Source organism: Ursus arctos, unplaced genomic scaffold (assembly GCF_023065955.2).
Source record: "Ursus arctos isolate Adak ecotype North America unplaced genomic scaffold, UrsArc2.0 scaffold_34, whole genome shotgun sequence".
Lineage (NCBI taxonomy): Eukaryota > Metazoa > Chordata > Mammalia > Carnivora > Ursidae > Ursus > Ursus arctos.
The window spans coordinates 30,969,159-30,988,340 of record NW_026623030.1 but is presented as its reverse complement, the minus strand read 5'-3'; the positions used below and the strand labels follow the sequence as shown (position 1 = coordinate 30,988,340).

At 51.7% G+C, this 19,182-nt stretch overlaps 1 protein-coding gene and 1 long non-coding RNA gene across 4 annotated transcripts in view; one reads left to right on the top strand and one right to left on the bottom strand.

Annotated features, from left to right (window-relative positions):
- The window catches only part of GOLGA3 (golgin A3), a 42,528-nt gene extending 30,448 nt beyond the window's left edge, over positions 1-12,080 (top strand). For all 3 annotated transcript variants that reach the window (XM_026514625.4, XM_026514626.4, XM_057305808.1), the window contains exons 16-24: positions 1,594-1,737; positions 2,303-2,500; positions 3,317-3,433; positions 4,849-4,988; positions 5,591-5,723; positions 5,937-6,059; positions 6,799-6,963; positions 7,829-7,992; positions 8,599-12,080. In XM_026514625.4, coding sequence (XP_026370410.2) covers positions 1,594-1,737; positions 2,303-2,500; positions 3,317-3,433; positions 4,849-4,988; positions 5,591-5,723; positions 5,937-6,059; positions 6,799-6,963; positions 7,829-7,992; positions 8,599-8,818 — 1,404 coding nt within the window. In that variant the 3' untranslated portion in view covers positions 8,819-12,080. The remainder of the gene's footprint in view (positions 1-1,593; positions 1,738-2,302; positions 2,501-3,316; positions 3,434-4,848; positions 4,989-5,590; positions 5,724-5,936; positions 6,060-6,798; positions 6,964-7,828; positions 7,993-8,598) is intronic.
- A 2,859-nt stretch (positions 12,081-14,939) lies between these two features.
- Positions 14,940-19,014, bottom strand: LOC130542441 (uncharacterized). Its single transcript, XR_008956991.1, has 2 exons — positions 18,072-19,014; positions 14,940-16,463 (listed from the first exon to the last, which is right to left on the bottom strand). It is a non-coding gene; the product is annotated as an uncharacterized LOC130542441 (long non-coding RNA).
- Positions 19,015-19,182: the final 168 nt, after the last annotated feature.

Below are 19,182 nucleotides of genomic sequence, written 5' to 3'. Positions count from 1 at the left end.
GTGGGCTGGGGGCAGGTCCTGCTGCAGGGGTAGGGGTGCGTGCAGGTGGGCCGGGGTCAGGGGTGTGTGCTGGGGCTGGTGTGGGATGGAGGGCTGACTGACGGCCCGGGCAGCGTGAGACCTCACTCTTCTGTGCTGGGACATTGATGGGCAGTGGTCGAGCACAGTTGAGGCCAGGCGAGGCTGTGTCGGGGAGACCACGTGGGCTCTCCTGCAGTAGCTGAGAGACGACAGGACCACACGAAGGCTGCAGAGCAGCCAGCGGGACAGGCCGCTGACAGCATGTGGTCACTCAGGAGGGAAAGCCGTGAGCCGGCAGGGTGGGCCAGGGGCCAGTGGAGGGGGCAGCACCCACTGTCCATGTCAGGGGTGGTTGCAGATGGCTGTGCTGATGGCAGTCAGCTGGGGAAGGAGGTCAGTATGGGCCAAAGTGGGACGGGAGGGGCTGTAAACACTCAGACTAGAAAGAAGAGGGACCCTGTGCATGGTGAGGGGCACGGGCTCTGCTCTTCCTGCCGTTACATCATGAGGCAAATCCTTTTGCTCTGGATTATTTTTTAGGATAAATGGGCGGATGTCCTCCTGGAAGAGAATGGAGGATGGGGCCAGCAGGGTGGGGACTCTGGGCTCGCAGGGCGTTTTTATTCCTTTGATGAAGGCTGTCAGAGCTCCCCAAGCGTCCCCGTGTCCTCGGTGCCTCACAACCTCCCGGCTTTGGCCAGCGTCACGTTCTACCTAACTCCATTAATTTGCTTTTTGTTTAATACTATCCAACGTTTCATGTATATGTAGCCATTGTGTTTCTTACTAAATGAAGCTTATCTTGATCTTCTCTCCATGTAAGAATTTATGAGTGGGAAGCCATCATAGCACGTTGTTTTCTTGCCAAATCAGGTAAATTTAATACTTCTTTACCTGATTACTTTATAAAATAGTGGGAGGGGGAAAATTTATGAAGTTGCAATTTCCCTTCAACCGAAAAATATTTCTCTGCTTGTTTCTTGGCCCTTTGGCCTCCACGGTGTCAGGGACGGACTGTACACGTCCCCCGGGAGCCTGCTCTCCCCCTGCTGTACAGCAGCCTCAGAGGCAAAATCCTGGGGCCTCGGGCAGGTTCCTCACCTTCTTGCTCCTCAGGACAGCGAGGCCCAGACGGAGTAAACAGTAGGACCTCCTTGGTTAGAATGGCCAAGTGAAGAAACACGCAGTGATCCTAATAGTGGCCGCACCGCGGCAGCGAGCGTGAGCGTGAGCGCACACGCGTGGTGTTCGTTCCGCCGAGCCTGGTGCGGTCTGCTTGCTGCAGAGAGTAATTTATCATTCTTATTTGTAAGTCAGAGGTTTTCTGTATTTTCGGCTCACTTAACTGGAAGAGTTACTTTGTGAGTCGTTAACGTGGCCTGTGCACACTGTGGTGGGTTAGCCAGGTCCCGTCGGGGGAGGGGAGTACGGTAAGACCCTCAGCCGCAGTTGAGCGTGGTCAGCAGGCTGACGCCGTGGGTGCGATGCCGCCCTGCAGGGAGGGAGGGGAGCACCTGTCACGTGCCGCATTGGAACCCATGACCAACCCCACCTTCCCGTCCTGGCTGTTAGGAGAGAATCCAGGCTCTGGAGGCAGAGCTGCAGGCTGTCGGTCACAACAAGACGATGCTGGAGAAGGAGCTCCAGGAGATTATTGCACTGACCACCCAGGAGCTGGAGGAGCACCGGGAGAAGGTGCTGGAGCTGGAGGACGAGGTAGGCCGAGCTTCGTCCTCACATAGCTGGACGGGCCTCGCCATCCCCGTGCAGCTGTGGTGCAGAGAGAGGGTCCTGCAGGGGCAGAACCTATCCTGTGGCTTGCATCCACACTGTGCTTCTGTGTGCCGTCTCACCACTTGTCTGGGTCCCTCTCACCAGCCCCCCTTACTGCGAGGCTCCTCACACGCTCTCTCGAGCACCCCTCCAGAGTGGTTGTCAGAGCGTTAGGGTTAAGATGCCCCGGGTAAGAATACTCTGGTTGCAAATGATGAGAAAACCTATTCTTTAAAAGTACTTCACCTAACTCTTGGGCCAGAGAGGCTGTGGCTTCAGGGGATGCTACACGTGGCAGTTGGTGATGTCACCAAGGGCTCTCCACGGGGTCCCAGTCTCCCTCGGAGAAGGCTGAGGGGCTGGGAGCTGGGGTGCGTGCATCTGCTGCAGTCCTGGGGTGGTCTGTGGGAGCTTTTTGGCACAGTTGTGTTTCTGGTGTGGGGGAGCTTAGCTCTGTTAGCCAGAACGGGTAATTACGTAACTTCACAGTGACTTCGATCTGTTTTAGCTTCAAGAATCCAGAGGCTTTAGGAGGAAGATAAAGCGCCTTGAGGAGCTGAATAAGAAGTTGGCCCTTGAGTTAGAGCATGAACGAGGGAAGCTTACAGGCCTGGGGCAGTCGAATGCGGCTCTGCGGGAACACAACAGCATCTTAGAAACAGCTTTGGCCAAGAGGGAGGCTGACCTGGTTCAGCTGAACCTCCAGGTATTCGGACCCTTTGCCAGAGGCAGGGGACTCGCTGTGGGGCAGGTGGCTCTTGGTCTGGCGCACGTTGCCTTATGCAGCTGTCCCAGCCATCCACAAGCAGGGTGCTACCCTGTCACAGAGATGCAGAACAGGGAGGATCTGGTGAAGCCTACCCCGCAGCTCTACGGGGTGGGGCAGAGCTGAGATCTCCTAATGCCCCCCCCTTACCGAGATGTGGAGGCACTGTGCCCCGTCTGTTAGCTTCCTGATGGGTAGGGGACTCCCTGCTCAAGCTGGTCCCACTGTTCATAAGGGGCTCTTCCCTGTGTGATTCAGAGCTGAGATTGAACCCTGGTGGGGGCTCTCTCCCCGGACCTGTTCTCGGCTCCTCAGGCTCTGCGGCCTTTCTGAGGACTGGGGAGGAGGCCTGGCGCTTCAGGGCCATCTTCAAGGGGCAGTCAGCAGCCAGATCCAGCCCCCGCATCAAATTATCCAGCCTAGAGCGCTTACAGACTTTCATTTGGCACCGCCTCCCACCCTTGCCACATCTGGTGGCCTCACCCATTTGCATTACCTGCCTCACCAGGGAAGTATTTGTGTTTCTAAGCCCCGATTACAGGCAACCTTTGGGTTCCTTGCTCTGTGCTTGCATATGGCCATGTGACTTCACTGCCATCTCAGACTCAGTTCTCCAGACATGGAATTCTCCCTCCTTCGCCCCTTGTGCGCTTGTCGTGATGCATCATGTTGTGTGCCACCGTCCTGCCACGTTCCCCACGTGGCACTGGGGTCCCACAGGCCTTCCTCACTTACTGCTTCGGCAATGTGCCGTAGGTGCAGGCAGTCTTGCAGCGGAAAGAGGAGGAGGACCGCCAGACGAAGCAGCTCGTCCACACCTTACAGGCTGCACTGGAGCGAGAAAAGGCCAAAGTGCACAGCCTCAAGGAACAGGTGTGTGGCTAGCTTCCCACTGTTTCTAAATTGCACCTTCGGAGCCTGTTGGATTGCAGTTTTTCAAAAAACCGAATATGTGTACCCTTGACGCTTCACTTCCCTTTCAGGAATTTATTATACGAATATCTTTGCTGATGTGTTCTGAGAGCAGTGTCATCACAGCCCTGGTGACAGCAGCTGGAGGGAACCCTGATGTCCATCCATAGGAGAGTGGACTTGGGTTAAGTCAGATGCAGTCGTAGGGGTCTAAGACCCTGCACAGAGCCCTGCAGAGATGTATTTGCTGGAGAACAATGTCACACACATTGTTGAGTTAAAAAAGCAAACTGCAGAGCAATAGATGACCCGGTTAGTGTTAAAAGAGCAATGGAGAAAAAAGGTTGCATGCACCCTTTGCCATTTCCTGGCTGGCTCCTTTCCATGCTCAGGTGTTCACCAGGGCATCAGGTCAGTCTTCCAGCAGAGAGGCCTGCCCCGCTGCCCCTATGAGCTGGAATAGACCTCGGCCCCAGGTGTTCCCCACCATGGTGCCGTGTCTGTTATTCCTCATCCAAACGTTTAGCTTCATGGCTTGAGAGCCGTGACTCATTTACCTGCATGTCCCAGTGCCTCGCACCAGAGAGATGTTCAAAATGTGTTTGCTGTGTGCACACGGGCCAGGGTGCGTGTCATATCCCTTAAAAACATTTCTGTGATGATATAATAGAAAGAAATAGTTCTTCGGGTTTTTTGGGGTGAGACAAAAAAATACTCTTTTGAGATAAAACAGTTTTAAGATCTGTTAAGAGCATGTTACTATGGGGACGCCTGGCTGGATGAGTCCATAAGTACTTCAATCTTTACAGACTTTTTTTTTTAATTACTTTTCACTAGCATGTACTGTTCATAAAATCCAGACAATTACATGAAATGCATTTAGAGAAATAAATGAGGATCGTTCACAGTTACTGCCCTTAAAAAAAAAGAAGCCAATGTCACAGATCCATCATTTTCCCCAGCACTTTTATTTACAAATTTCCTAGTTTACTTCATTAAAGGGAGAATAAAATTAGTAAGTGAGCAAAAGATAGGAATTGGGGGGTAGAAAAGTAGGGAGGGTAACGGACTCGGCTCAACTCCACACAAGGGATGGAAACCAACCACAGACAAGGCAGTAGGCAGATGTACTTGAGGAGGGCGATTAAAACTACTTAGACCAAGATAACCTCGTGTGCATTTGTTCATTCAGCAGATACTGGCGGCCGTGTGTTAGGGCTTCAGTCCTCGGGAGCATGAAAAGCTTTGGGAGAAACAACTGCAGGAGCAGCTGGGATGTGGTGGGGTCGGTGTAGCTTTCCTGGCAGATGTCACAATGGGCGCGTTCTCTGTGGTACTTGCCCCATCCTTGGTGACGCTGGTTTCTGTCCTTGCAGGTTGCTGCCGCCAAGGCGGAAGCAGGACATAACCGCCGCCACTTCAAGGCCGCCACCTTGGAGCTGAGTGAGGTGAAGAAGGACCTGCAGGCCAAGGAGCAGCTGGTGCAGAAGCTGCAGGCTGAGGCCGAAGGTCTCCAGTGAGTGCCGGGAGGGCAGAGGGCTGGGTTAGCGCCGCGGCCGGGGATGGACGGGCGGGAGCACCCCAACATCTTCCAGTTAGGACCTTCCGTGCGTTCAGGTCACCTGGGTTCTAGCAAATCTCTGTGCACCCTGGAGGCAAATCTAAGAAGGAGAATGTACCAGTTCCCTGTCTTAGGAAACCTGCAGCTCAACTCTGAAATTTCTGGCCTGACATGACTGTCCCCACCCCACACCTGAGAGTCCTTCACCAAAAACAGAGTCCCATGTGAGGGGCACGTGTCCCGAGGGCTGGGCCCCACCACCGAGGTTCACTGCAGCCTCCAGTTAGGGTGGCCTTGAGTTGAGCACGTGCAGGGGTACATGTTGGGAGCTTCTCTCCTATTGTAATCCATAAAATGGGCTAGCAGAATGTCCTTCCCAGGGGCTTTGGTGAGGATTAGTCACGACAGAGCACCACAGAGCTCTTAGAACAACAGTTCTTGCCCCGAGTGAGCAGTGTGCAAATTTTTGTCACCTACGATGGATAACATTCAACCGACCACACTTTGTGGTGGGGTTAGGGTGCTGTGATTTCATGCTTTCTTGTTTTTTATGCTAGGATTCAAGAAGGGAAACATTCCCGGGAAATAGCACAGTTCCAGGCGGAGCTGGCGGAGGCGCGGACTCAGCTCCAGCTCCTGCAGAAGCAGCTGGACGAGCAGCTGGACAAACAGCCTATAGGAAGCCAAGAGGTGACCTGCCGGGGAGGCTTTGCATCTGCAGTTAGCAGGACTGGCAGAGCTAGACTCCACTGATGGACACAGTCAGTTCCTTCGTGCCCTGTCTGCTTAGAAAGGGATAATTTTTTCCAAGTATGATACTAAACAGTAGACAGAGGTAGAGCAGTTTTATAGTGTAATCCCCTATAAAATTCTTTTGGTTATATGACTTCCTCCCTCCCCTAGATGGAAAATCTCAAATGGGAGGTGGATCAGAAAGAAAGAGAAGTCCAGTCCTTGAAGCAGCAGCTGGACTTGACTGAACAGCAGAGTAAGAAGGAACTGGATGGAATACAGCAGTTACTGCAGGTATGTGTTGTGTAAGGGCCCTGGGACAGAAAGTCCAAGTCACAAGGTGCTAAGTGCATAACGTGAGTTACCCTCGAACCGAATGCTTCCACCAAACCGTTTAGCAGACATTATCCGTTTCAGAAGGAAGGCCAGGTCACACAGCTGAAGGAGACCAAGCCCCAGTGCTATGTACGCCCTGGGCTGAGCTGTGTGAAATGGACCAGGAATGGGATCTGATGAAGCCCAGTCAGTGAGACCGTCTGTGTGAAGAGTTCACCAGTCTGTGATAACACTCTTCCACAAAGAAATCTGTGTGCAGGCTTGACCGCTTGCGCAAAGGATCAGGAGTAGAGCTCTTGCCAGGATTCCCACTTGTGAATGGCTGCCTTGAGTAACAGTTAGGATTGATTTATATTCTTTCTTCCTAATGGTGAGGCTTACTCCAATATCTGACCTTGGAATTTAAACAACTGACTCTTGGGGTCCAGTGTAGACAGTGGACACAGGAGTAGAGTTGGTTCTTCGGCAGAGTCTCTGAAGTTTGGGTAGGAACGTTGAGGACATGACTGTAATGGGACGCTGCCCAACCCGGACTGTGGGGAGGAAACAGGCTGCCGTGGCAGCACCGCGTGCGATGTCGTAGAGACGTCGGTGTTAGCGTTTCTAGCCCCTTAGACTTGTGACATACAAACTAAGATCTTAGCAGCACGTGTAAGATCCTTTAGCTTTTAAAAACGTGTGACTTCCCTTCCTTTAGAATATCAAAGCCGAGTTGGAGGTGGTGCGCGAAGATCTGTCCCTGACCCAGAAAGATAAATTCATGCTTCAAGCTAAAGTGTCAGAGCTGAAGAACAGCATGAAGACTCTGCTCCAGCAAAACCAGCAGCTGAGGCTGGACCTGCGGCGCGGCGCAGCCAGGACGGTACTCAGGCTCCGCACCCCAGTCAGGTTCCCTGGGCCCATGGCACTCCTGCCCGGCCGGCGCTGGGGGACCTTCTAGTTAGTCAGACAGGAGGTCCTAGTGACTAGTGACCAATGTGAAGCAGCTACTGTGTGAAAGAAATGATGCTGGAGTCTCGTGCTTGGCAACAGGCCAGACCCTTTTATTTTAGTGTCTTTTCCAGGGCTTTCTGCTTCTTTTTATGAATTCAGGTGTCATTTTGTTGTAGTACGCCCTAGAAGCCACATGAGGGCTCATTTGCTGGTATTCACAAGAGCCCCTGGCCTGGGAGGTGAGCCACCTGGGGGCAGCAGCTGCCAGATGGGCTTGGGGGCCCAGGGAGCCCCGCCCAGACCCTCTGTGTACCTGGTGTTTCTTTCTCTGCTTGGTCTACGTAAATATTCTCCAGGTGCAAAGAAATCACTCAGACTCAGGTTTATTTAGCACTGTTTGGCTATCAGTGGAAAAAGTTTGAAGTTCTACAAAGGGGAATTGTAGGAGTTAAAAACTGAATTTCTTAGGGATATGCAGGGTCAAGGCTATGGTCTTTTGTGGAAAGCCCCCGTAGTTCCCACAGGGGTGTTCTCGTTTGTGATTTAGGTCTGTCCTCCTGAGGAGCCAGTGCTGCATTGTTTGGGGGTGTTCACATACCTATTCAGCCAGCATTCCCGGAGCCCTGTGGCTGCCCGCTCTGCCAGCCTGGAAGCAGGGGGCGTGCCTTCCCGGAGGGCCCATAGCGAGCTAGGATGCACCTCTGGGAGCACTTGCTGTGATGTTTGGGGACATCACAGGTGTGGTTGCTGTCAGTCTCCAAGTGAGAGGGCTAACCATGTGCTTTTAAAAACAGAGAAAGGAACTGAAAGGCGAGGCCAGCTCTTCTGGCCCTGTGACGCCAGTGAAGATCCCCGACTGCCCTGTCCCGGCCTCCCTGCTGGAGGAGCTGCTGAGGCCCCCACCTGCCGTGAGCAAGGAGCCCCTCAAGAACCTCAACAGTTGTCTCCAGCAGCTGAAGTATGAACCATGTTCTGTGTTCTGTCTCACTTGGTCTTTAAAAATAGATTGCATGTTTAACTTGGAAGAATCCTGTTGCCAGGCCTGTGTGCCCTGAAGAGGCTGGGCAGGTCTGTGCTACATGGCGTCACTTGGGCCCTCAGTCCCTCTCATACAGGAGGACTGCCGAGAGCTAGATGACCCTGAGAAACCCCACACATAGCTTGAGGTTTTGCTCCCACCAGCCTGAGGCCAGTGTTTGCAGGGCGTGGCCCTGTGGGGACATCTTTTTGACCTTGTGAATGGAGGCCATGTGCGGGCCCTCAATTCTGTCTCACCCACCTTCTCCCTGAGCACAGGCCCATGTGTGCAGACCTCTGTACATGCAGAGGAAAATGCTGAGATGCTGAGCCCCATAAATCCTGTGACCCCATGGGTGCTGCTTCCCGAATAGACAGGTTCTGTCAGCCCCCAAAGGTGTCGCAGATACGTGAGCAGACTGCCGTCTGGATCAGGCTTGTTAGGTTCCATGTTGGAGGTGACCAGTTCCCTCTTGGGGAAGTAATAGCGTCATTTCTGGCTCTCATTTGAATGGGCTGCCTTCCTCTGCTTCCCCTGTCTGTCCAGGCAGGAGATGGACAGCCTGCAGCGCCAGATGGAGGCACACACCGTTACCGTGCACGAGTCATTGTCCTCATGGACTCAGGGGGACCCTGCCACCAGCGCTGCTCCCCCAGGAGATCACGCCAACCCCAGGGGAGATACAGAGCGACACAGTCAGTGCAGGGTCTCCAGAGAGGCACTCGGAACAGCGACCGCTGAGCACGCCCACTCTGAGTGCTCGTAACTACCCAAAGGAATATTCTTTTATCAATATTATTTATTTGACTGTTTGCTCTGTGTTTTTCTAAGAGATGAAGTTTAAATTTTGCATCTGCTTTTTCAAGGAGTAAAAGAACTGAACAAGAGCCAAGGATTAGAGAAATAGTCGTTTGCAGATCACAGCTAGCTTTTCCCATGAAATGACCAAACGCTAACAACCTGGCTTAGATCTCAGTGACAAGTTCCTGAATGTGTCTGAAGGGTTACTTGCAGAAGAAGGTCCCTGTCGAGTGACTGTACGTGCTGCTCTGTGAGGGTGATGCCAGCAGTGGCCACCGGTGGAAACACTGCATGACTGGGTCCCGTTTTCTCTCTTTCCTGATTCAGTGAGAGCTTTACGTCCCTGCAGAAATGAAACTTGATTTGCACCTTTGGTTCTTATTTTCAATAGCTGTCTTACCATAGGGTGTGTATGTAAATACTGAAAATCATAAGCTAATCTTTAAAAAGTGTATGTCCTTATTATTTAAGAGTGACCTGAATTGTCTTTTTATTGATTGCCTTTTGAAAATCTGCTGTCAGGAAGTAACGTACATGTAGGATTTGGGGATTCAGTCAGAAAATTATATTTTAAGAAATATAATTATTTTATTTACTGTACCTTCTAAAACCAAATATTCTTGGAGCGAAAAGGTTTTTTGTTTCAGTTTCACTTTATTTTTGAGAGCCTTGTCCTGAGTACACACCCCCACTCCCCCACCCCCATCTGACCCTTGTCCCTGCACGACCTCACTCACCTTGGCTGTCCCCTGGGCAGGCCTGGCGGCCACAAGGACCCCAGTCACCATCATGCACTGGCCTGACATGGGAGATGGTTGGGGAGAGGTCCCAGGAGAGGAGGGGAGAGAGGACCAGGGCTCCCTGCAGGGCTCCGAGCCAGGCACAAGGCTTCTCCAGGCCTCTCCCCACCCCTGCACCCACATGAAAATATGTCCACTGGGGCCTGTGTGGTTGTCAGGGGACATGCTGAATTCGTCGTGACAGCCTTCAGTAGGTCCTGTAACCTCTCATCTAGAGGGATTTCTAGAAGGGGCAGGTCAGCTCCATGGGAAGGCAGTGGAGGCCTCCCGAGCTCTTGTGTAGGTGAGAGCGTGATTTGGAAGCAGGCTCCCTGAGCATGGGCTATTTACTTGACTGTCTGTGACTGTGACCCATGAGGGCTGTAACTTTGTCCGCTCTTGGCCAAGAAATGTAAGCTGATGGTTACCATCGTGAGTTAGAGAAGAGAGGCCCCCGGTGCAGATCTGCTGGTCTGAAGATGAAGTTGGAAGTGTTACTGATCAGGCCAGATATGCTTGTGTCGATTCACTACTTATGTCTCTTTTGTGGAGAAAATGGTTCGGTATTTTTAAGCCGTTTGTGCTTTCTTGTGCTATTAGAAGGTTAATTGATAAAGTAGCATTAAACACAAAGATGCTTAGTGTTTAAAAAAATTCCCTAGCAAGTATTGAAACTTCTGAAATATGTATATCACTTGTACAGGGTTAATCTTGAAATATTACTTGAAGACTTCATTATAAACATATCCTATTTTTCATCTTAAGTTGGAAATCATTTTTGACAAAATTGTTTTTGTGCCATTAGAAAAGAAAAATCATAATTTACATTTGTATTTATTTTGGGTGTTTTATCCTCAGTTTTAATTTTAAAACCAAGACATGACACTCTGGCCTCATGCCGTGGCTCCTTCCTCACTGCTGCTTATCGGAGGTCTCCCAGTGAAAGCCGCCACTTTTTTATTAGGAAAGGGTAATCAGATTCTGAATAATCCTCTAGTGAAAGCAGATTTCTGTTCCTCACCCCGTTTCCCTCATGTCTTGCTTGCTTGCTGTGTGCGGGTGCTGGTGCGCGTGTGTGGGTGCGTGTGCAGGGGTGTGTGTTGGTGTGCGGGTGTGCCGGTGCGGGAGTGTGCAGGTGCCTGTGCCTGTGCGTGTGTGCGTGCAAGTGTGTGCGGGTGCCTGTGCCTTGTGTGCAGGCAGGTGCGGGCCTGCAGCAGCAGCGCCCCCTGCTTTCCTGACGTCATCCTGTGCCACCGTTGTCGTCATCACCCCGTCTTTCAGCTCTGTCAACACCCAGCCGCCTTTGGTCTGACTTCCCTGGCTGTCCCCACGCACTTCGATGTTTCCTGTGCCGGTCCTGACCTGGGGCCCTTTTGGTCCAGCTGACACCACCTTTAGGCTTCCTTAACAAGTCACCTGAGAGAGGCAGCTGGACTTTGAAATCACCTGCTTCTGATTTGTTGAGGTTTTTTGTTTTTGTTTTTTAGTCTCTAAGGGACTTGATTGGCACTTCTACCTCCCAGGCTACATTCTGCAGCGAATATCATTTGCAATATTTTGTTTGTGGGCAGAAGTGGGAATTTGGAGTTTACTCATGGAAAACTGCAGTCTGGAGTATTTCTGAGAGCAGGCTTGCTGTTACGTTGTGTTTGTGTGTATTGTTCATCTTGTGTGTGGATACCGTATGTCACGTCCTCACGACAGGGAACGTTGGTTCGGACAGTTCGTGATGTTTCTGGTTTTTCTTATGTTCCAAAAAAAAGCTTATTGCAGTGTGGTTATCACTGATTTTCCATGAAACACATTGGGTAGATGGCACGGATCTTACAGATTTACATGGTTTTCTTCCCTTTGGAAGGTATAACAGGCAAGGTTTTGATAGGATGTGAAACTGGCTTTTTCTCTGGCTTGGGGTCCAGGTCCTGGGACAGACCTGCGAGGAAGATTCTCACTGCACTCTTTCTCAGTTTAAAGGCTTTTCTTGGTGTAGGGATACTTACTGCAGATGCCATGGCATATATTCCTACTCCAATGAGTAACTTTTTAAATAGAAGTGAAATGTCCTGTGTAAAGGTTTCTAGTAGGGAAAGGGACCAGCGTATCTGAAAGACAAATGTCCTGAAGCCTTCTTTGAGGACCCCCGTGACGTGTGAGACATCCTGAGCCTTACTCAAACACATTCAGGCAAATCTGATTGTGTGGTGGTCTCAGGTTATAGGATATTTGAGGATAATGTTGTGGAGGGTCTAGAAAACTGGATGGCTTTAAGTTACTCGTTTCTGTTAAAAATTTCCTCATGAAAGGGAGTCCTCAGGTTGGAGCTGTTAGGGGAAAGGTGTCACCATGCACAATGAATTGTAACTTTAAAAAGCATGTTGATTTTTTATAAATTTAAGTGTGCTGGGGAATTCCTTAAATTTTGTGCAATAAACTATTTTTTGTTAAAGATTTTCATATTTCATTGGGGGCCTTATTTTAATATATATATATTTTGCCATATTTGAGAGTAACTTTTATCTTGTGTTCTTATAAACTGCTTAAATACTTGTCTTAAAAAAGCATTTTACTGTTCTGCTAAAAGATTCAGATGGGTGTGAAATCTAACTTATGCTGCTTTTGATCACAGCAGAAGAATGGCAGTGTGTTAGCCGTGCCCTTCCCCATAGCCCACACTGCACCTGCTGCCACACACAGGTGGGTACGAAGGAGAGGCGTTGTGCTGAGCAGGCTGAGAGACAGGGGGGCAAGGTGCCCCTGGGCTGCGGGCATGTCCCTGAGCATGTCCCTGTATGGGGTGCTGTGTCCACCACTGGGCCCCACGGACTGTCACGGCCAACAGCAGCGGGACCATAAATACTTCTCTGAGTCTCCGTGTCGTGGCCCAGTTTCCCCTCTTTCATCTGTACTCTATTTTTGATCAAGAAGAGTTAGCCGGGGGGCGCCTGGGTGGCGCAGTCGTTAAGCGTCTGCCTTCGGCTCAGGGCGTGATCCTGGCGATCTGGGATCGAGCCCCACATCAGGCTCCGCTAGGAGCCTGCTTCTTCCTCTCCCACTCCCCCTGCTTGTGTTCCCTCTCTCGCTGGCTGTCTCTGTCTCTGTCACATAAATAAATAAAATCTTTAAAAAAAAAAAAAAAAAAAAGAAGAGTTAGCCAGATGTGGAAAGTCTTCCCTAAGTGTTCTCATTAATGACCAGCATGATAAAACCGTACAGAAAAGAAGTAAACCAGTGATCATAGAATGTGGTTTTGTGGTGGAATTTACACGTTTCTTTCTTAGGACTCTGCTTTATCAGCCTCCATAAACCAGGGGTCAGGTAACACGCACTACTCAGCCTAAGTGAAGATTGCTGACCGCCTTCTCGCGTGGCCCTGACTCCCTGAAATGGGGAGGCTGCAATCTTTGTTTTCTCTACAGTAATCAGGAAACGAATGGTTCTGTGTCCCTGAACTTTTTTCTTTTGCCTGTAAAGTTGCTAAACATTTGCAAGCGCTGAACGAACGCATGGATGGATTTACTTTTTAAGCGTGCCGCACACTCTGTGGTCGTACAGTGGTTGTTCAGGAGCGGCTGGGCACGGATCGGTGGCAGGTGCAGCGGGACTGTGTGCTGAGGGAAGGACCCAAGACTTACCAGTGAGGGGAGCCTGGTGTTTGGAAATCACCAGGTCACTCAGAAACCTCATACCTCATGCAGATGATGTGGGAAATACTAGTAGGATCGTTCATGCCACTACCATCTGGTTTGATGGATAAACGCAAGAGCTGTTGGAAGAACCTCCAAGCCTTTCCTAGATGAGAAGGAATTCTCAGCAATCAGCACTCTGAAAGCAGCATTTACTGGAGTTCTGCTTTATGCATGTTCTCACTTGACAATGAATGTTGCGGATTCTGGTAAAAAGTATACTTTGGCGATGTCTTTTCCTGGAAACAACAGGATATACTAAGCTGTGCTGCTCTTCCCTTTTTTTGCCTGTTTGGTGTGGGGCAGGCCCTTCTTGTGTCCCAGCTTGACTCTTGGAGCTTGAGACGGCTGAGGGCTCGGAAAGGAGCGCCGTGACATCCCTTTGCCACAGTGCGCTTCCCGGCTGGGCTGAGGTGTGTGGATCATGGCAGCATCACGGCAGGAGGGCAGTGGCTCTGGGAAGCACCTGGAGGCTCCCATCCACACGGCCCGCCACCTGGCCTGGGAACCGCTGGAGGAAATGGTCTGCGTGCTTTTCACACATAGTCTGGGTACGAACTCCACAGAGGGGCGATGGTAACCAGCCTAAAGGTATCTCACAGGACACCTCATTTTGTTTGTGAGCTTTACTTTTTTAAAAAGATTTTATTATTATCTTTAAAGATTTTATTTATTTGACAGCACAAGCAGGGGGAAGGGCAAAGGGAGAAGCAGACTCCCTGCTGAGCAGGGAGCCCGACTTGGGGCTCGATTCCAGGATCGTGACCTGAGCTGAAGGCAGACGCTTCACTGACCGAGCCACCCGGGTGCCCCCGAGATTGATTTATTTTAAAGAGAAAGCTGAGGGGAGGGAGAGAGAATCCCAGGCAGACTGCCCATTGAGCGTGGAGCCTGATGATGACACGGGGCTCAAACTCATGACTCTGAGATCACGACCTGAGCCGAAATCAAGAGCTGGATGCTCATGGGGCGCCTGGGTGGCACAGCGGTTAAGCGTCTGCCTTCGGCTCAGGGCGTGATCCCGGCATTGTGGGATTGAGCCCCACATCAGGCTCCTCCGCTATGAGCCTGCTTCTTCCTCTCCCGCTCCCCCTGCTTGTGTTCCCGCTCTCGCTGGCTGTCTCTGTCTCTGTCAAATAAATAAATAAAATCTTAAAAAAAAAAAAAAGAGCTGGATGTTCAACCGACTGAGCCCCCCAGGCGCCTGTTTGTGAGCTTTCAATGTGCGTTTGTAAAGACTCGACGGATATTTCCAAGTGATTCTCCTTGTACTTAAACCTCGGTGTGTTGAAAGCTGGCTGCCTCCTCGTGATCCGGAAAACCACACCTTCCCCTGACTGACTTCTCCATGTTGGTGGTACAGTCGCTCTGGTCTCCAAACCCTCCAGGTTTGCCATCCTCAGCATCCTTCTCATCCCTCACCTGGGTCAGCCATGTCCACAGCTCCTCTGTGTCTGTTTTGTACCCCTTCCTTTCCCCGCATCCGCTGAGAGCCCAGCGTGGCTATGGAGCCAACCGCGTACTAGCCTCCTTCACTGGTCTGTACTCTACGTTTGCTAGAGCTCAGAGCACACAGCGTGGCTGTCACACCATCTGCAGTCTGGCCCAAATCAACCCCTCCAGCTTTTTTTTTTTTTTTTAAGATTTTATTTATTTGACAGAGACAGCCAGCGAGAGAGGGAACACAAGCAGGGAGAGTGGGAGAGGAAGAAGCAGGCTCCCAGCGGAGGAGCCTGATGTGGGGCTCGATCCCAGAACGCCGGGATCACGCCCTGAGTCGAAGGCAGACGCTCAACGACTGAGCCACCCAGGCGCCCCTACCTCCCCAGCTTCTTAGTCCATTCAACATTTAGAGTTCTGTAGTAACCACTGGAGCTTCCACCAAATACTCGTCCTCCGCTGCCTTCTGGGGGAGACAGCAGGTGCATGCTGTGGGGTAGGAAGCTCAGCACATTAGAGCCAGTGAGATGGCTGGCAGGGTGTGTCCATTCTGGGCCAGAGCACTGACCACGGGCCGCACAACCCCCGACTATGACGACAGCATGATGGTGGCCATGTGGCAGCAAATAGGAGCAAGAAATAAACCTGGTTCTCTCAAGCCTCTGGAGACCTGCGGGTATTACTAGAACATGACCAGTAGGGGCTCAGGAGTGCCCTATGTCTTGCTGGGGCGTCTGGCCTGCTTCCTGTGCCTAGTGGCACCCCTGCCTCGCCTTCACTCACAAGGGGTGTCTGAGTGCTTGTGGCTGTCACGCACGGTACCAGAGATACGGCTCTCCAGAGGGAGGAAGACTGGTTTGTAGCCTTTGATGGTTCCTATGTGTGAATACCCTTACTGGGCAGAGCCGAAGCTCCCGCCATGATGTCACTGGGGCAGGGAAGGGGTGTGGGCTTTCCCAGGAGACTCCAGCACACCGTGGACTGTCCTTGAGGGATGTGACCATAAGCAGAAAGCACACCTAGCTCGACTCCTTCGTAAAACCTTCCCTGATCCCCAACCCACTGCACTCCTTCCCTGTGTACGTTTACATACAGGGAACTAAGCTTATGCCATGTAGTTATTTCTGGAGTCCCTTTTTCTCTTACTAGATGAGAGGGCATCAGGGGCTGGAGGGCAGTACTGTGTATCCCACTTCAGCAAGTGAGTTTCATTGAACAGATGAGCCTCAGAGTCAGCGATTTTGAAGAGCGATGTAAAGAAATCCCAGTTGGGGGATTTTCTTCCTTGCTAATTTGGTGTAGAAATGGTGGCAAAACACTTCAAATAGAGCAGATTTATGAACTAGGGATAATACCCTCTATTCAAGACCTCTTAAAATTCAGAAAGATCGTGACAGCCTTGTGTAGAATAACCCTTTTGCTAATCTGCACGTGAAATTTCCAGGCTCCCCTGCCAGCGAGGCTTCCTGCTGGGCTGTGCTGTGACCTCTGCCGAGGGTCCAGCCGCTTCCTGCTGCGACTGCCCCCTACTCCCAGACCACCTGGCATGGGCTGCTTTCCTGGCTAGACCCACACCACGAGTAGTAACATCGTACGTGCTGGACTTGCATATGCTTCCCCTTCCCTTGTTGAAGGGTACTCACGACACGCGAAAACAAGACTTTTTTATTCAGTTGTTGACGGATACCGTCCCTGGTCCTCTCGTGATCTGGAATCAGAAATGGAGTTAGGGGTTAGGATAGGAGTTAGACAAACCACAATTAGGAGTTAGATCAAACCTGCTCCTCTCAGAAAACTGACCATCAGTTCTAAATTTAATTTCTGTTCATTTGCTGGAAACCCACTTCTACTGGCAGGGGTTTACATCTCAAATTCTCTCACTTCTACCTCAGTGGTAAATAGTGGTCAGTTAAATTTAGGGTTGGCTTCTTAACGTCGAACTGTTTTCCCTCACGACTATCCCACTCTTACTCAAAGGTAGGCTACGTTAGGTGCTGGTGAGGACGACCCTGCCGTCGTAGGATCCCTGTTGTTTGCTGGAGTCCCAGAAAGTCCTGGTATCAGCATACTGTTCAGGCTGGTAAAACTGCTGTCAGAGACCCCAAAGTTCAGCGGCTTAAATGAGGGAAGTTCCTCTTCCGTACAACAGCCCAAGCATAAAAACAGGACCAGACAGGGCAGTTTCGTGGTGCCGTCTATCTCTGGCATAATCTGTGACTTCCACCTGTGGTCTAGGACAGCGGCTTCAGGTCCCGGCTTCCTGTCTGCCTTTCCCATGTGGACTGGAGAGCCCCTGGAAGGCATATTCTGTGCCCTCGTTCCAGGGTGCCGCTGGCCAGCTCCACAGACCACTGTCCATGGCCTCCGTGTGGTCCCTGGGCCACAGGGTGTGGTTTTTAGCTAGACAACAGTATGTACAGTGACAGCTGCGAGTTTCTGTCATTAAGAAGTGGAGGATGGCTGCTCCTGGCCACAGCTTCTACCCAAATTCACAATCCCATCCGTGCTCTCCGAACTGCTGGGGTTCATGATTACTCTAACAAAACCCCGTCTGATAGGGGAGGACCCTGCTACCTCGTGAAGGGGCTGGACAACTTATGCTTTGTAAACTACCAAAATAGTAATAGCAGCTAACAGTTACAAGCCCTTGCTGTGTGGAGGCTCTGCGGCAAGGGCTGGCGTGTTAATCCTCGCCTCTGAGACAGGGGTGATTATCATCCTCCATTTTACCACCGAGGAAAATGAAGCACAGGGCGATTAAGTAATTCACCCAAAGTTACCCAGCAGGTAGGGGTTCGATGGTACCGGCCCAGACACTCTGGCCCGGAGCCGGGTGCTCTCATCCCCGCAATGGCACACATTTGTAAAAAGGTCAAGGGACCCGGCTCAGCTTATGATCTCAGGGTCGTGAGATCCAGCCCTGCTTGGAGTTGGCTTGGGATTCTCTCTCCCTCTGCCCCTACCCCCACTCATGTGCAATCTCTTAAAATCTTTTTTAAAAAAGACTGGGGACGTGCTGGGGACAGTCTGTTCTCAGGATGCTTAGTAATTAAAAACAAGAAATGGCAAGATTTCATTCTAGCAGGGCCCTCTTTCTTCCCTTTTAAATATACACAAAATTTACAGTAAAAGATGTTTAGTGTCCAGTTTGGGGAGTCTGGCATCCACCAGTGTGTACCCAAGCAAGACAGGGAGCATTTCCCTCACAATAAGGGTTCTCTCATGTCCCACTCAGACGGGGCCCCTGCCCGGATTGCTATCACCACAAGCTTTGGCTGTTCTCGAGACTCTTACGAACGGACTGTACAGTACGCACTTGTGTTTGGGGGGGATCCTTGTGCTCAGTACGGTTCTGAGGGTCATCCATGTTATTTCTGAATCTAGTTGCACCGTAGAATTTCAAATGACAGGTCCACAGTTTGGCGTTGATCCAAACACCCGGGCGCTTCCTGTGTGGGGCCGCGGCAAACGGTGTGGACGTCCACCTTCGGACCTAAGAGCACTGCTGAGCCACAGAGCCGCGGCGTCCACCCCGGGGAACCGCCTCCCCGTTTCCGGAGTGCTTGCCTGCTCCCACTCCCGCCAGCACCGTGCGAGGGTGCCACAGTTGTCCACCTCCTCACCAAAAGTAATTCCGGTGCGTGTACAGCAGTGCTCATGGTGGGTTCAATCTGCATTTCACTCACCCTCCGATTTACTGACTCTTCTTTTGTGCCCAATGCACTGTCAGTACCAACCCCATTAAATGCGTTTACCAAGGATGTCACATTTCTTCAGGGTTTTGTGTGGTGTTTTTTTTTTTTTTTCATTAAAAATGTATGAGTTACAGTAAGATTCACCCTTTTTCTGTGCACGTCTGAGAGTTTTGACAAGCATATGGGGTGCTTCCCTCGGCCCCTGAAGTCCCCCAGGCTACTTTATACAGTCGAGCCCTCCCGGCCCCCGCGCCAGCGTGGGAGGAACCGAGCCCGGAGCCCGGCCGGACACCTCCGGCACAGCTGCTCGCACCCACTCCTTCGGGAAGCCCTCCGCGCCCCCAGGACTCGGCCGGGGGAGGCCAGCTGCACGGTTAAGGTCTCGCCCGAGCGCCTTGCTCCGGCGTGCAGAACCTTGCTCTAAAATCGTGCGCCGGCAGAAACTCCGCTGTCTCAACGGTGTCCAGGAGAACCAACCAAGTCCCGACTCTCGCCTGGAGAGCCTTGGTCGCGCCGACCCCGCGAGCCGCCGTTTCCACTGGGACCGGGCGGAGCTGGGGCGCTCTCAGCGGCACCGCCCCGCAGCCCGCTGAGCCCCAGGCCGCCCCCGCCCCGGGCCGCGCGCCGGGCCACCGGAACCCGACCCCACTCCCGGAACCCCCCTCCGGACCCTGCCCCTCTCCCCGAGCGCCCCCCGATCCCCGCCCCCCCCTCGCCTCAGGACCCTGACTC